A 17,206-nucleotide genomic window follows, 5' to 3' on the forward strand; every position below is an offset into this window, starting at 1 on the left:
ACACATTTTTTTTGTGTGTGTGTGTAGTAATTCAGCTATTTTTCCTCTATACAGTTTTCAGTATATTTAATACAAGAAAAATCAATGAGAAAAGTAAGCGGGGTATGTATCTCAGATCTGGTTTGATGTTGAATAGAGTTAAGAAGTGAATATGAATCCCTGTATATTACCTATCTGTTAAACTCTGAAATACGAGCTTTTCCAAAAGATATAAATCATAAAAATAAATAACCTTTCATGCAAAGCCTATATTACTATATATTACCTTGAATGTATATTCTGAGTTCACTTCCTTATAAGTGAGAAAAATACTTTAATTACAAGTAATGATTAAAGAGAAAGCCTACAATTATGGGTTTATGGAAGATTCAGAGAAAGGTTGTTGTGATTTTTCAGTTTCATAACCTCTTTTAATCCCCATGGCAATAACCCTTTACTATGTCCATATTTCTATGGAAGTGAAACCAGTTTTAAATATTTCTGCTAAATCAGATTTTATTGTACAAACATTTAATTTTAGTATCACTAGTAAGTTAGACATGCACACATAGGAACAAGAAACAATGTAACTCCCCAATTTTGTACATTTAGATTACTTCAGTTATTTTCTGCCATATAACATGGGATGAATTTGTTTTAAAGCTGATTTGAAAGAATACTTTTTTTAAAAAATTAATATTTATTATTTATTTGGCTGTGCCAGGTCTTAGTTGAGGCACGTGGTATCTTCCTTGCGGCATGCAAGCCCAGGTGTGATCCCTGGTCAGGGAACCTGCGTTTTGCAACTAAGAGCCCACATGCCACAAGTAAAGATTTTGCATGCTGCAACTGAAGATCCTGCATGACAGAATACTTCTAAGCAAAAATAGTTGTTAAAGTTAAGTTGAAAGGAAAGCTTTGTTTTGGAAGTTTTAGCAATACTATTTATCAAACACTTTATGACATGTTCACTTTATGATACTATGAAACACTTTATGATACTATGTTCCAGGCAATATTCTAAACTCTTTCAAATATTAATTCGTTGATTATTGCACTCATATAAGCACTATAGAGATGTTAACACATTCACCATTTCTTTGTTTCACAAATGTTGAGACACCCACAAAATCATTGACTTCAAATTAAAACATAGGGGACAAAGACAAAAATTCAATAGTGACCACTGAATACTAAAATAAGCTTTGTAATTCCACCTTCATCTCCATTAGCTTTATGAACTCCACCCTTCATAGGTATGATGACTCTTCAATGAACTATTCCTCTGTTATTAACCATGTCTGCTCATCTCTTCATATTACCCATTTAATATTCATTCAATAATAAAATCATTTAAATGTTTGCTCAAAAATTACAAGTGAGGAATTAAACTTGCTATCAAGAATGCAGGAGTGGTATCTTAAGAAAAAAAACATAAAATTTGGACCATTTGCTGTTTTGCAATATATATTATTACACTTGTCAAATAAATAGTATTAATATTTATCATTTTATTAGATTATTACCCTTTAAAACTTGAAGTTTTTGTTTTCTAGTGATCTCTATAAATAATTGCAAGGAAATAGTAAGTATTTTGTTTCTATTCATTTAATTTACTGTGAGAAAATTGGTAAGTTTTCTGGTTCTGAAGCTTTCTGACAAGAGTGACACAGTTGAAACCACTCAGCAATTAAAGTGTATGCTGAAATGTAGAGAAAACAAAATGTTTCAAAAGCATAATGAAGAAACACCATTAATATAAAGAAGGAAATGTCTACCAAGAGAGCCAGTTGTAATTACAACAATGGGTGTGATATATGCCTCAATTAAATTGCCAGTTTAATTGAGAGTGGACACCTGGATCATTTGTGTCAACTGAGAAATATCCATAACAGGAGGTCATCAGAGCTGAGCCCAAACCACTGACAAAAATGAAAATGCAGTAAGTACAGTTTCACTGGGAAAATTAATATTGTTAGTTTACACACATTTCAAGATTTTTAAAAGTAATTATTTCACCTACTATTTAGTAGGTAATCTATTATTTAACAGGTAATGAAGTTGCAAACACCAGTTTTCAGTGCAATAATCATTTGTCACTCTCATGAAAAGTCACTGGATTTTATCAAATATTTTTGAGAAAAATAAGAATCAATGCCAATTAGGAAAGCTTTTTGGGGAAATGATTCATGTTCATGGGGATATAGGTAGATGTTAGTACATTTTCACAGTATTAATAATTGTAATGATATTGAAAGATGTATTCATTTTTAAGCAGTATAAAAAATGATCACTAAAAAGCAAAATACAAGAGATTTCATATGGTATAATTCCATGCATATATAATGTCCAGAGAAAAAAGTAAATTTAGTGGTTGTGTGGGGGCAAATTTGGGGAGATAGAGGTCAACAGTAAATAGGCACAAGGGATCTTCACTGGGGTGAGGCAAATGTTCCCAAACTACAGTGATAGTTGAACAACTTGCTAAATTTACTAAAAATTGTGGAATTGCACACTTAAAATGAATTAAATGATATCTGAAATATGCCTCAACAAAGTTGTAAAAAAAATAGTCACTAACCTTTAAAGGTGAAGTTTAAGTTTATAACTTAAACTAGTGGTTTGTTGTGAAGTTGAAACAAATGTTTTGGATACATTACTTATCGTCTATGAAACAGTTTCCTCATCAATGAAATGAGGATAAGAACAACTTTACTTCATAGGGTGATTTTGAGGGTTAAAAAAATCCATGAATAAAAGCATGTGTGAAGTATTTAACACATAATAATTACTAGGTATAGTAGCTCTGGGTACTGATATGGATTCACCAAAAACAAAGAGGTATCTTAACCAGAGGGGAACAGAAAACCTGTCCTTAATTGACTGGTAGAGAATGGTAGTCAGAAAATGAAACGGTTTGTATTAATTAGAATTCTCATCTAGGACACCTAACCACTCAGTGGTAACTACTCTCATCTCAAATTCTGGCAAAAGATTCACAAGAAAGAAGGAAAGGAAGGAGGGAGTGAGGGAGGAAGGAAGAAAGGGAGGAAGGGAGGAAGGAAGCCGTACTAATTCACCAAGTTTGAAATGTCTTTGATCTTGAGTTAGAGAAAAATACAAATAATGAAAATGTAGTGTGCAAAGTATCTCTGCATATATGACAAATACTATTAAAATATTATAAATAAACAACATTTAAAGTTTTGTGCGTATTTTCAAAGAATTCTGGGCAAGTGCATTTTGATGTATGCTTATGTAAGGTTTCATTTCATTGTCTTAAAAATACTTTTGTCTCTTTTTCATAAAATACTTTTGTCTCTTTTTCAAATCAATCTTGATTCCTGGGACGAGTGGTAGAAGATTAAAAAAAAATCCTAGCTGAGCCATGTAGGAGCTGTGTGACCTTGAAAAACGTTCAAATACTGAGCTTTAATTTTCTTAGAAATGGGGATAGAAATCAAATTTAAACATTTTTGTGGCACTCAAACACACAATCTTATGTGAAATTAATTTATCAATTTATATGGCTATTGACAAAAAAAATCATGTTTCTATTATTCTCTTTGTAAGGAGAATGGAGATGTCAGGCAAAGTCTAGGTTGGAAACATGAGGGTGAACAGGAAATTACACCTGTATTATGTCACTCCACAGGGATTATCTGTGCACATGACAGCACCAAAAGGACAGTAGACAAACTATAAAAAAGAAATCAAACTTAACAAATAGTGAGAACTGCATACATCAAGTTTAAATTTAAAGCTGTCCTATTTCACTTGGCTGGCTCTGACTGCTTATGTTCATGTCTGCTAACAGAATCAATTATATATATTCTGCAGAGAGCATTTCATTAAAGTGATCAATGTTTTCATTCTTATGGCAAAACATGTGTTTTAATGTGTTATTTTTCTACCTTACAAGATGAGGAAGCAGAAATATTTCTGGATTTTAACCATTATCATAAGAGGAAGTGGTTCCAAAGAGAGTTCATTTTCTAAAACAATGGCTAGTGCTGAGAAAAGAATATTAAATTCCTTTCACTTGAAATACTTCAAACTTTTTTCAAAGAATATTTAGTAGGAGTTGCATAAAGAGTCAAATCATTTATATAAATTTGGTTATTACCCAGGGCCACAGGCCTTTGGGAGATTTCATAGATGGGCTTACAGAGTCTATGGAAACTTTGAACAATTTGCAGTTCTTAAAAAATATATGTGGGTATATGAATTTTTCTGAAGAGTGCACCTATACCTTTTAAATGATGCTCAAAGTAGTCCAGAATACAAATGTTTAAGCACTGTTGCTTTTGAAATGAAATATTTAAAGTAACAAATATATTCCTGTTATATTAATAACCATTTATATGTTTAAGGCTATCGCACATTTTCAAAATGATTAAAATAAGTAATTGCCAAAAGGCATAATATTACATGCATGCATTTAATACATATATTTAAGAATAGCCTCTTAAATGTAGCAATTAATATTTATGATTTATAAATGGATTAATTCTAATACTTTTAATCTTCTCTACAAGACAGGAGGTAATTATGTAAAGAAAGTCACAAATGATTATCAAAACAAAATTTTGCCAGCATTTATTGTTTTCAATCTTTTAAAAATATTATTTTAAATATTTATTATTAAATATATATTTATACTTAAAGTGGCAAATAGATAATGACTTTTCTGGGCTATAAGAACATTACACTTATATATCAAGTATTATTTTGTATAACAAAGTAACAAAAAAGTTAGTTGTTATTTTCCTTATTGTATAGAGAACACACTTTGTTCTATTTTGCAAGTATGTATGTTTAGGAGAAAAATAAAATAAAATAATTAAATTAACTGTAACATGAATCTTACCATATAACAAGATTAAGTGAAATTTTATTTGAGAAAGTATAAATTATAATTACTTATATACATTAAAAGAACAACTCCATCATCAGAGTCTTTGGTCATTCATTTGTCCATATTTATGCACCTACTATGAACAGGAATTCTGCCAGATTTCTTTTGAATTTTCAGTATGTTATTAAATCTCATCTGGTATACAAAACTCTCAATTTTACTCCCTCCATTCCAAAGAAACCCAGTTACCTTACAGACCTTCTATGCAAAAGGTTGTAAGTGCAGCATTAGAAACACATCAAATTATGTGTAAGGATACCACTTGGCAAAAACAAACACCATAACATAGGTGAGTGATAAATATTTATTAAAGAAATGATGTGTGGAATTGTTTTTTTCCCTGATGTAGTTTTTTAAAGTAGTCAAAAGTTAAAATAATGATTCATTTACACTAACTGGAAAATTCTGAATTTTTTATGTATTCATGAGTAAATGGTTACTTGTACATTTTCAAAAACTAAGTGTTGTGCTCTGCTAAAGGAAATATATTTAAATATCAAAAGCAGATATAGCAAAAATAATGACAGTCTATGATACTTAGGTTGATAAAAATATTACTTAATGATAATAATTCCAAAGATTCCACCTATTCAAAACTTTAAAACAGAAAATTGATACATTATTCAATAATATCAAAAGTAAACTTTTGACATTAGATTATATATTAAATTCTGATTATATAATAGATAACTAATTTATTATATTTAATAAATAACAAAAATTAAATTTTTAGAGTGTAGAAGAATTAATGTTTCAATAATTCTCTCTATAAATATATGTGTATAAATATATTCTATATACACATACATACAGATTATAAGATATTTATATCTGTACATGTAAATATATGAACATATACCAATATACAGATACATCTCTGAGATTAGGCACTTTATTTCTAGTCACCAAAAATAAAATTAAAAGTATACACTAAATTAGCTGGTGTTGTCTATCAGAATATCTTGTTAGGTATAATATTCATTCCTTTTTACCCCCAGTTCTTCTCAGTTAAAAATCACTTGCTTCTTCTAAAATGTGACTAGTAATATTTATTAAATCCTCCACGTTAATGTCAGAACACATTTTTGAAGTGACAGTAAGTAAGTGGTGAAAATTATTTGGATTTATTGTGTTAATGTTTTTAATGTTTTAACAAAATGTGCATTATTTATAAATAAAAATATGGGCAAAATCCTTGTAGGGAATTATAGATCATGAAAAAATATGAAAAAGGAAAGGAATGGATAGAAATGCTGGATAGCATTAAAACAGTAAACAATTTCAAAGAACTAATCAAAGGGGAAAATACATATTTGGAATCACTTTTTTCTTCTCCTGCAGGAAAAGCACCTTGTTATCCCTGGCTGTTTACTATTTAACTAAGATACCAACAAGCCACTTGCCCAGCTTCTGATGATTCTAAGATTTGATTACTTCAGTATTCAAAATACTTTTCATTACATGGATGGAAAATAAATTTAAAAAGTGTTCTGTTTTGTGTGTAGCATGAAAATGTCAATGCAAGCTAAAAATATTTTCATTTAATTACATTTGCTGAATGGACCTGAGTGAACTTACGTTTTTAAGGGAAAAACATCTGCAAAAACAAAACAAAACAAAATCTGGCAAAAAGGGCAGAATGGGCTAAATCTCTCTGGGTTAAACTCAAGATAACTTTAAGACCAACAGCAATTTTGTAACATGCCTTCCACATTTATAATTAGTAAATTTTTATCTTGGCTAATTCAAATGAATATCATTACAAAATGGTTTTCATATGAAAACTATTTGGACCTTTTAATGACAACAATTTTTTGCTTGTTTTTAATAAATACATAAATAAAATAATCAATCTGCAACTGAGATTATGTGTGATAAAATTTAATTCAACTCCCTATTTTTTATAGTTGTAAATCTAAACATAAAACACAGCAAATGCATATTTATCCCTCCCCAGCAATGCAGAGTACATGTGTTTCTCTGTGCAAATAGCCAAGTGGTTGTATTCCAACAGGCTTCAAAAGTGACATTAAAAACTGTGATGGGGCTTCCCTGGTGGCGCAGTTGTTGAGAGTCCGCCTGCCGAAGCAGAGGATACAGGTTCGTGCCCCAGTCCAGGAAGATCCCACATGCTGCGGAGCGGCTGGGCCTGTGAGCCATGGCTGCTGAGCCTGCGCGTCTGGAGCCTGTGCTCCGCAACGGGAGAGGCCACAACAGTGAGAGGCCCGTGTACCGCAAAAAAACAAAACAAAACAAAACAAAAAAACTGTGATGATACAGGGATTGCCCCAGAATCTGATTTTTCTTAGCAAAATAAGTGAGTCTATCCCTCAGTGGACTAACCTGAACCAAATGTGGATATTTATATTTACTATATTTGAGAGTCTAGCCTTACATTTTAATGGGATGTCAAAAGTAACATATGCCAAACTTTTTTCTTAAATATCTATAACTTCAGTAAATAGAGCGTAAAAAAGTTTGATTAACAGACCTACATATATTTTCTCCACGTTATCTCCATGTAACTTCTTCTCTGCAGTCTAGAACACTCAGTTAAGGTGCAAAATGCTTGACATTTCAGTTTGGAAAATGGACATAATGAGTAACTGGGGCTTTGAGAGGGAAGCCCATTTGGTGTCATTTAGCCAGGTTGCACAGGTGTGAGCAAGTCATCACTTAGGAGAGTGGCCTCCCGATTAAACAAGGGCTAGCTCTTCACCACACTGCATGTTTTAACTCATCATTTTATCAATAGGATTAAATTCAGGGACTCCTTATTAGAAAATCAGAGAACAATTTCAAAAAATGTTCACAAATAAATTCAACACAAAATCTCAAAGTTTTAGAAAACAATTTCTGAAACTTTATTGTGAATTTTAAGGTACATTTAGTAAAGGATGTTTTCCTTAATATAATTAATTGAAATAAATTGGAAAGAAATGCACATACTACTTTTTTAAAACAAGGATAAGTACAGACTTTTGAGGCCACAATATATACAATTATATGAGTGCAATAAGCTTCCAAATACATTAGGTATATATCTGTTTAAATAAATAGTAGAATACTTGTTTGACATATGTGAGTCATACTGATTACACCAAAAATGTTTTACAAAATATAGTGAAAAATGGAACGTTATACATTTTGATATACAACTTTTTAAATACTTTATATATGCATTACTTAATTCAAATTATAGTGTACAGAAGTCCATTTTAATGAGGACAAGTTTTGTGTTTTTAACACGGTTCATCAAATATAGATATTAAGATGCATCCCTACACATATTACTAAATTCCCATTCAACTTAAATCACTAGCACAGGGAAGAAAAAATTCTACCAGTTATTAACAGTAATCATTTTATTGATAAATTATGAATATAACACACTGCAACATTATTTTGGCTATTTAAAATCTAAACTATATCGGTTAATTCTTGAGCCAAATTTTTTTGTGTGTATATAAAAATTTAATCTGAAATCAAAATAGAAAGATATTGCTACTTGAACTTCTTATCTACTCTTCACTATACTTATTTTAAATAATACCTTTAATTATCAGTTTTCCATTGGGAAAATTTTCCCTATAATTCTTTAATAATAACGCTTGTGTAGTGCCCTAGTATGAATCTCAAGAGTTCATTTCACCAAGTAGCAATAGAATATACTGTACTGTGAATACTACCTACAGAATAATGGTATTATAGAAACAGGTGATGTCAAGTGTTTACATTTAAAATTATTGATACATTGTAGCACAATAAGAGAGATTATTTTAAGCCACATTTCATCATTTTAAGCCACATTTCATCATGTTTAGCATACAATTAACATGACAGTTTGTTTGGATTATGTAAAAATGTGGCTATTTTGCAGAAGTAAAACTGAATCTAAATTACCAGGGTTGTTGTTGTTTAATTGAAAACAAATGTTTTATTTTTTGTAGGGTTCTTTTAATAATAAAGGAAAGTACAGAAAAGGAATTAAATATATCCACCTATCTTAGAGTAGTGGAGTGGGGAGAGGGATCATGCAATGATCATTCTCTAAAAATTATTTGGACAATAATAATTGAAAAGACGCATTTTGCATTTAAATAATGAAAAATGTGCTTATCTGAGTATGTCTACAAAAGCTTCCTGGTAATATTAGAACACAAGCATAGAATGATTAGGAGCACATCATCACTTTCTTTTTACATTTGGACTAGAAAAGCAACATAAAGAAACCTGTTGTCTATGAACTGATATTGCATTTTTATGTTTTCAGAATATTAGGAGATCAACATATCTAAAAGCATATCTAAAAACAAGCAAGACAAGTTAAATTCTCCTAAACTTCCCCAGTACCAATTGCCCACTGTTTTAATGGAGCAGCACCACATGTCAAGCACCCAGTCAATCTCTATAACTCACCAAGTTGCCTTTTATTGGTCAGAATGAAAAGCATAGACATTTTCTCTCAGAAGTCAGTTGATATACAGGACACACACACATGTAGACTTAGCATACTTTTAGTGTAGGCCATAAACCTGTGAAGCATGAGCTTTGCCTTACTAACTGTGGCACCTTATTTTTCTGTCAGAGAGAAATGCCATCAGAGCTATTAATTCATTTATGTTAGGAAGAAATGTGCTCACTTATGAGTAGGGGTATTACTTCTGTTCATATTTGCATTCGGGTGTGTGTGTGTTGTTAAGTTTTCAGGGTAGTAAAAGATTAAATATACTTCAAGTAACATGTGATTGCCAAAGAGTAATCTTATTTCTTGCCCTATAAAATGAACAGGGGTTAATTAAGCAAATTGCTATGTCTTCTCAGCACTCTGTGCTTTAAAACCTTGACAGGAGCAAAGCATGATTTCTTTAACTATAAAGTATGTGGACATTCATACTCAGTGAAGACAGTTCCAGTCTCTTGACCGCTCTCTCAGAATCTTAGATACTAAATAATAGAGCTTCAAATATTTTTTTCTTAACTTTTGAAGTTAAGTGAATATAAACAAGGTTTCATAAACTACAAATATCCCTAAACTGGGTGACAAATTTATTGAAAGCTTAAACACAATCATCTCATTTTATCTACATCTAGAACTCCATCATTATGGTTAATAGACTTTATAATTCTATTTTACTACCATTCTGTATATCAAAACTCATCTACAATCACTTCAAATACAGTATGATTAACAAGTCTGTGATTACCTTTTCAAATGATCATCTTAAATTTAGCATATTCCTGATCCTTTTAGTTTTAATATTACTATTTTAAGAGACAATATTTTTTAAAAAGCTTTAAAAAGTTCTGTGAATTACTAGAATCCATTGCCTAAGTGAGTGAATGTGTAAAAGTGATACTGAGTAAGTCATTTCTGTATTGTTCTACTTCACTTTTGCCAATCCATGCATGGCATTCAATTATATTTTGTGATTAAAACAATAGAATGAACACAATTAAGTAAAATAAATCCTCTTTTACTGAAGAGACATCTTACAAAATCACACTGTCAAAACTCTGAAATTAGTACCCACATCAGAAATCTATGTAAAAGTATACTCAAGAGCTTGCCAAATTAAAGTCCCCAAACAAATTTTATTAAAATTCAGCTACAGAAAAAATCAATTTGCAATAAGAACAGTTAAAAAGTTATCAAATAACTTGAATCAATAAATATACAGTCTTAGTAGTAGAAAATATTGCCATAAATCTACTTCTATGATAGATAAGCCTCATAGCAAGAAAAAAAAACAACAGGTGGAGGTAGGGGAGACTTCAACATTTTATAGTTAAATGTTTTTATTAAAACTTTTGGTAAGATATGAAAATATCTTTTCAATTCAGAGATATTTCATACAGCAATAGGTATATAACAGTATATGAGACCTGTGTGTATTCATTGCATCTCATTTTCTTATTGTGGTCACAGACTAAATATACACTTTCTGTGATTATTTTAAAGAGATAAACGTGGTTGTAATTAAATGGACAAAATCATACACTGAATACAATACTGAATCACTCAGTTGAATCAATTCTTGATATTTGTGAAAAATGAGTTATGTATTTGATGAGAAAAATTATACCAGCTTGAATAACATAATTATTCTCCACTTCCCTTTTCATTCACTTTCTTGAAATTCTGAATGTGTAAAGGCTAGAAATTGTTGTCCATTTGCCTTTTTTACCACGTCACTGCAGAAAAAACATTACAGAATTTTCACTCCACTAGTGTAATATTGTCTAGTTCTAATTAATCCTCTTATGTCATTTCTCAGCTGTCTGGAATTGATGTATATTAATTCATAATTGTGGGAGTAGAAAACAAAGCACATGCTGGAAAGCTCCCGCTCTACTCAAGGCAGAAATTTCCAATGCTAAGACTATTAAATTTGGCTCTTGTAATGTTCGTTTGGATAGAGTCTGCCTGTCACAGTCATAACCAATAGGCATAATGGCTCTACAAATTATCAGCAACACCCAGAACGTCAATGCAAAATTAATCTAGTTTCTCACAAAGCCTTGTGTGTCTAGTCCCTAGATAAAGGAGAACTCCAGCTATGTTTTAAGTCATCTGGAAAGCTAAATCAATGCATCATGTTAGGGCACTAACACCTGCATGCCAGGGTTTTCGTTTCCAAACTCCAGCTGGGAACTCCATCACAGGACTATAACCTATCGTGAAATCAAAACAGTTTGGCACTCTTCTACCTGAATCTGATAAAAAGTGATTACTACAAATATTTTTGCTTTTATGTTTGGTCTCATGAAATGTGAGTTCCATCAAAAAGTGTCGTTTGAAAAAAAAATACTTCTCTATAAATGATTCTTTAAACAAATATGCAGACAAAAATTATACCTGTCATCCCTATTGCTTTCTAGCCTTGCATGTTTTTGAGTTCAAAGTAAACTTGCTTGTATGTCTTTGAGTACATATCGAAGAATTATGCTTTTCCAATCTCTTATCTTAATAATTTAAACCAAGGAAATCCTGCCACTCTAGTTCATTGACAAATTCACAGGTGATTTTTTTTTTTTTAGCTTTCTTGTATCAATGGTTGATCTAAAACCTTACCAAATTCTTGTCTAATTAACAACATAAAATCTACATTTGGTCAACATGTTCAATACTGGTCTTTAATTAGAATAAATGAAATTTTTCTGCCTACTGAAGCTTATTAGTAAGGGTCATCAAGAAAAAGCTGCCGCCCCAAAATAAAGTAAGCACAATCAAAATGTAAGCAATATGAGCTTCAAAAATATGGACTTTTGGAATTTTAAGTCAATCTGTTTGTCTCATATCAAGAGACATTTTCGAAAGAGCAGATCCTTGTTATTCTCTAAGAATGTGGCAGAATTTATATTCTAAATAAGAATAGCATCCACGAGTAATGCAATGATCCACATGCACTACACAAAGTGGACAAAACGTTAGCATGCTGTTCCAAGATTCAGTTTCCTTTGCCAAATGGAATAGGGAAAGCTGTGCAACCAGAACTCTCAGCTATTTCGTTTTCACCTTCAAATGCACCTCAAATTAAAACTGCAATTTTCTCACTTAGGAGTTTTAACAAAATGCATCCATTATAATAATCCATGATAAACAAATTTTATCTGACTATACGGCTGAAATGGTTCTCTCCAGTTCTCAGATTTAAGGGGGATCCTGAAAGTCCAACATGTGGTTGACAAGTGTTCCCCATCTCTTGTTAGAGTTTTAGGCAAGCGCACATTAAGAAACCAGTAATGAAATACGCTAGATTTATAAAACTGTATGAAATTACTGGATACTTTTTGTAGTTGTAGGTGATAAAACTGGAAAAAATTGAGCGCTAAAATTTTATAAACAATAATAAAAGCTTATTATACACGTTTCTAAATACACATGAAGATATGTCTCCTAGTGCATTACAGATAGTTTGGGAAAAGGCACATGCTGATCTTAGTGGACAAGTTTGTGCAGAGGTGGATGGAGGGTGGTTGTTGCTTCTGAAACACTGGAGAGCAGGGGCTGGAATATTTTTTTTATTTTTTTAAAGGAAAGCATCATTCTAGTCTAGTAGAGAAGAGATATCTTTTTATCATCATTATTGCTTGACCGCCCCCTCTTCTAGATGCCTCCTTATAAAGAGTAGTTTAAAAAAAATCACAAAATTCTTCTTCTGTTTTGAAATTAGCAGAATGTTTGAAATTCACTGCCAAAATATACTGTTTGTCAAAAGTATCTAGAATGCTACTGCCTAAAACACACTAATGCTATTACTACTCTTACTATGTAATGTCCATGAATGTTCATTGTACACTGGAAAGAACCACACATGCCTCAGGTATGGCTGTATCATCAAGCCATATGTTTAGTGTCGAAATAGGTACCCTAAAGGAATTTAAAACAGAAATGTTAAATTAGACTTCAGCTTTTCTTTTTTATCTTTATACAAATAATTTATTTTGGGGCACAAGTGACTCTTGGTGACGTGCCACAATTTTATTTTTTAAACTAGAAGTTCAATCATAGAGGCAGTATTGCTTAGCAACTACAAGCAAAGCCTCTGGTGTAAAACTGTTAGGGTTCAAGTCCTAGACTACTCTTCATTTACAAGAACTCTGACCTTAAGCAAATCATTTAACTTCTCCTCAGCTGGAAAAGAGGGATGTTAACAATACTACCTGACCACAATGTTATTGTTCCTATTTAAGAAGTTAATACATGTAAAAGGCTGAGAAGAATGCCAGGAGCACAGTGAGTACTCAAGTAAATGCTGGCTGATTGTCATTATGTGGTGTTGGAAATCTACTTTCAAAGCATTGCAAAGAAGTTACTAGAAATAAAGAGATAACAGTGCCAAAGGGAATATTGAGATCTTCTCTTTACAGATTCCCAAATATCTTCCATTTCTCCCATAAAATTGTTTGTTATTTAGTTGAAATTAGTGTAGGTTTTTTTTTTTTTTGGCCAGTGACTTTTATAAATGTTTAAAAGAATGTTTTACATTTTTTAGTGATAATGACTAATCCTGTTACTCAATAGTTAGTTTCAATCACAATTCATTAAGATTAATGAATTTATTCTTTTTAATGTTAGCTTTTCCCCTATATAGGCTACTCTAACTCTGTTATGGTTTTCTAATGTTGCTTTTGTCTAAATTCCTAATGAATTTATTTCTCTTCCAGGCAAAACATTGGAAGGCACAGTCTACACAAGTTCATTAATCTACAAGCATCCAATTCCAAATCAGATGCCAGTGGACATCATCTCTTTGTCCTTTTACAATAGAGAACTGATTTGATTAATCATATAGCTGTGATTCACTGTATTGTCCACAGAATGGCTGACTCTGACAAAGCTCCATAAACTCAAGGGATTTTAAGCCTTGGCCTGTCCAGCTTCTCACCTTGTCAGAGATTGCTTACATCTCATTCCACCAATTACTGCCCAACATAGCTAAAATGCCTCTTATGCAAAAATCATACGGTATTCATTTGACACTCATCTCTTTTATATTACTTTTAAATTCTTTATCATTTGCTGTCACCTGCATTGTGACATTAAATAGTCTTGTGATTTTTTAAATAACCTACATATGACCTTACATCCAGGGAATAAATATCTAGAAAACAGATCACGTCCATATATTCATACGGTTAAGGAAGGCATCTTTGTTGCTGTATGCTCAGGATGTGAGCATTGGATGAAGTTGCTTAAAATGAAAAACAAAAAAATGTCTTGTGGTCAACATGTGGCATCTTTGCAAATATACCTCCTCCATCTATATCATCTTCCGAAAGTTGCAAAGTAACTTCTAAACCCATCCACCTACAGCATAAAGCAGCGTTTTTGTAATACTTCTACCAAAAACACAGATAGAATTGGGTTTTCCTAAAGTTTTTGATAAGATGAAAGAGTGTAATGCAGTAAATAGTGATAAATGTAAGCAAATTTTGATGTCCAGAAATCATTGAGATATTATGGGAGCAGGTACTCCTAGGCTTCTCCCCAGGTTTCAGAATCATCCTTGTAGGGCCGTTTCTGCAGTGTTCTGGAGAAAATGTGGTAGGCTGTGCTATGGCAATACATAGTTCTAGTTTATATTCCTCTAAGCAAATACCACTTGTCGTTTGACATTCAGGTGGCATATTTAGGAGCTACTTCAGCTAATTTGAAATTCAGTCTTTTTATTCCCAAACTTGGTTTTCCTTCAGATGGACAGTTCTGATTATTTACATTTTTCTTCAACTTAACTGTATTTTGTCTTTGAATGAACAGGTTACCAATAAAATCATTGAGTATTATTCGATTTAATTAGCTTTTCTAAAACTTATCCTAAGAACAAATGATACCATCAATCAAAATTACCAGTGTCTGACTTCAAAAAAATTGTATTTACACATTATCTCCAAACTATGTATAATTCTCCAATATTCACAAAAGTTGAAATACTAAATTCATCTTAATGTCTTACTACAGAAAAAAACCAAACATAATTAAAGTAATATTACTGATAAAAATATGGTAGCTACATACTATTTTAAATGGCCAGTTTTCTAATCAAACTCTAAGCACTAATAATCTTCTTGAGATTTTATAGTTCTTCTGTTTTGTGATTTCTGATTTAGGAGGAAAAAGTTAATTTTCTAGTTCAGAAGGGGAAAATTAATCAGGCAGAGACCTCAAAGAAGATAATGGCAACAGTCTGTTATCAATACTAATGCAAGAGAGTGATAACATACATCTTGCAAACAATGAGAATACTGCAAATCGTTCATTGTCAGGAGAGACTGAACCATATGATTTACTTTGTAATTGTTTTTCTTGAGCCAATGTTAACATTGATTTGCACTGTTTGAACATATATCAACTGATGAGAGAAAGAAGGCCAGATGCATGTTGGGTGGTAAGAGGAAACCTGCCAAAGACTGATGCTTCCCTAAGTAATTAACAAAATCTGTAGTTTAAATTTTAATAATAGAAATTTTAAAATGACTGAATCCAATGATCTATTTTTCAGATGAGAAAATTGAATTCTCAAGATGCTAAGTGAAATTTTAGGAAAGTGTAACTGGTTTAGAATAGATATTATTGTTGCCAAAATTAGAAAATAATGTGTATCAAAGTTTTGAAAATAGGAAAATCTAAGTATTTATTTAAATTAACCACTAGTGGTTTATTTTCTTTGGTAAAGCATTGAATAGTTACTTATGAAAATCATAATAAGCATGGAATTAAAACTACATAATAACACCAAGTTAAATATCATTGTCATTGTGAGTGATGGTGAGATTGCCACATTTCTGATTTTATGTAGAAGTTAGTTAACACAGACAGGGTAATCCTCATGTGATTTCGACACCATCCTTTATTTCAATGTATCTGTGTTACTAAGCCTAATCTGTCCTGTTGTTTGGTTCTAAATTAGCTTTCCAAATTGTCCATATTTTCACATTATTGAAAAGTGAATTACATTCATTTTCATGACTGGTCAAATAATACATTTATAATTTCCAAAAAAATGTTTATGTTTTAATCAATAAATTTAATTAACAAGAGCTATTACACACCTTATTCCTGAGGTCTATATATTTTACCAGGTTTCAATTTTGTAGTTCATGTATATTACAGTAATTACTTGGAGACAGTTGCCTAAAAATCCACAGAACAGTTGGAAAGATCTTTTTGGAGTTAGGCACCAGCTTGATGGTTATCACTGAAGCCTATCTACAATTAAAATAGTACATTTTCTGGCAGTAAGAATTTATCTTAAAAATACATTTGCACAAAAATGTGCAAAAATGTGCAAAAACAAAGATTGTTTTCTCGAATATTATGTTGAAACTTTGAAACAACCTGCTCATATAAACATTCACCCATGTGTAAATTAGTGTTTTAGAAATGATTAAGTTAAAAATAACAATACTGTCTTGCCTGAAACGTAAAGCCCAATTATGACATTTTCTTCTATGATTAAAGAAAACCAAAATTTCAGGATACGAATGTTTCTTAATTTAAGAAAAAAGTTTATATAACAAAGGTCTCTATTTTCAAATTTATGTCATTGCATCCATTCTTTTAAATATTCTGATAAATATTCATAAGAAAATGGACTTGTCCAATTCAGAACCATCTGGAGGTAAAAGCCAATTAAACCAAACATTTATTCTAGCTAGAGTTTAACATCTATGTTCCATGTCTATGTTAGGCTTATGTATTTTTGAAGGGCTAAGGCTGAACATTCTTTTGCAGAATATCATGACTCAAAATATCCCTTTCAAAATGGATCCCTAAGAAACTCCATTTTTAGAGAACACTGTCCT

The 17,206-nt window shown here is 31.3% G+C and overlaps 1 protein-coding gene across 3 annotated transcripts in view; it reads right to left on the bottom strand.

Annotated features, from left to right (window-relative positions):
- Positions 1–17,206, bottom strand: part of PCDH9 (protocadherin 9) — a 114,899-nt gene that overhangs the window by 77,848 nt on the left and 19,845 nt on the right. Inside the window, exon 2 of one of the 3 annotated variants that reach the window (XM_082602389.1) lies at positions 7,835–11,092. The exons of the other annotated variants lie outside the window; for them this stretch is intronic. Within the exon in view, the coding sequence (XP_082458515.1) occupies positions 11,090–11,092 (3 nt within the window). The 3' untranslated portion in view covers positions 7,835–11,089. Of the gene's footprint in view, positions 1–7,834; positions 11,093–17,206 lie in introns of those variants that run through there. 3 annotated transcript variants of the gene reach the window in all.

This window comes from Mesoplodon mirus (genome assembly GCF_964341445.2).
Source record: "Mesoplodon mirus genome assembly, chromosome: 17".
Classification (NCBI taxonomy): domain Eukaryota; kingdom Metazoa; phylum Chordata; class Mammalia; order Artiodactyla; family Ziphiidae; genus Mesoplodon; species Mesoplodon mirus.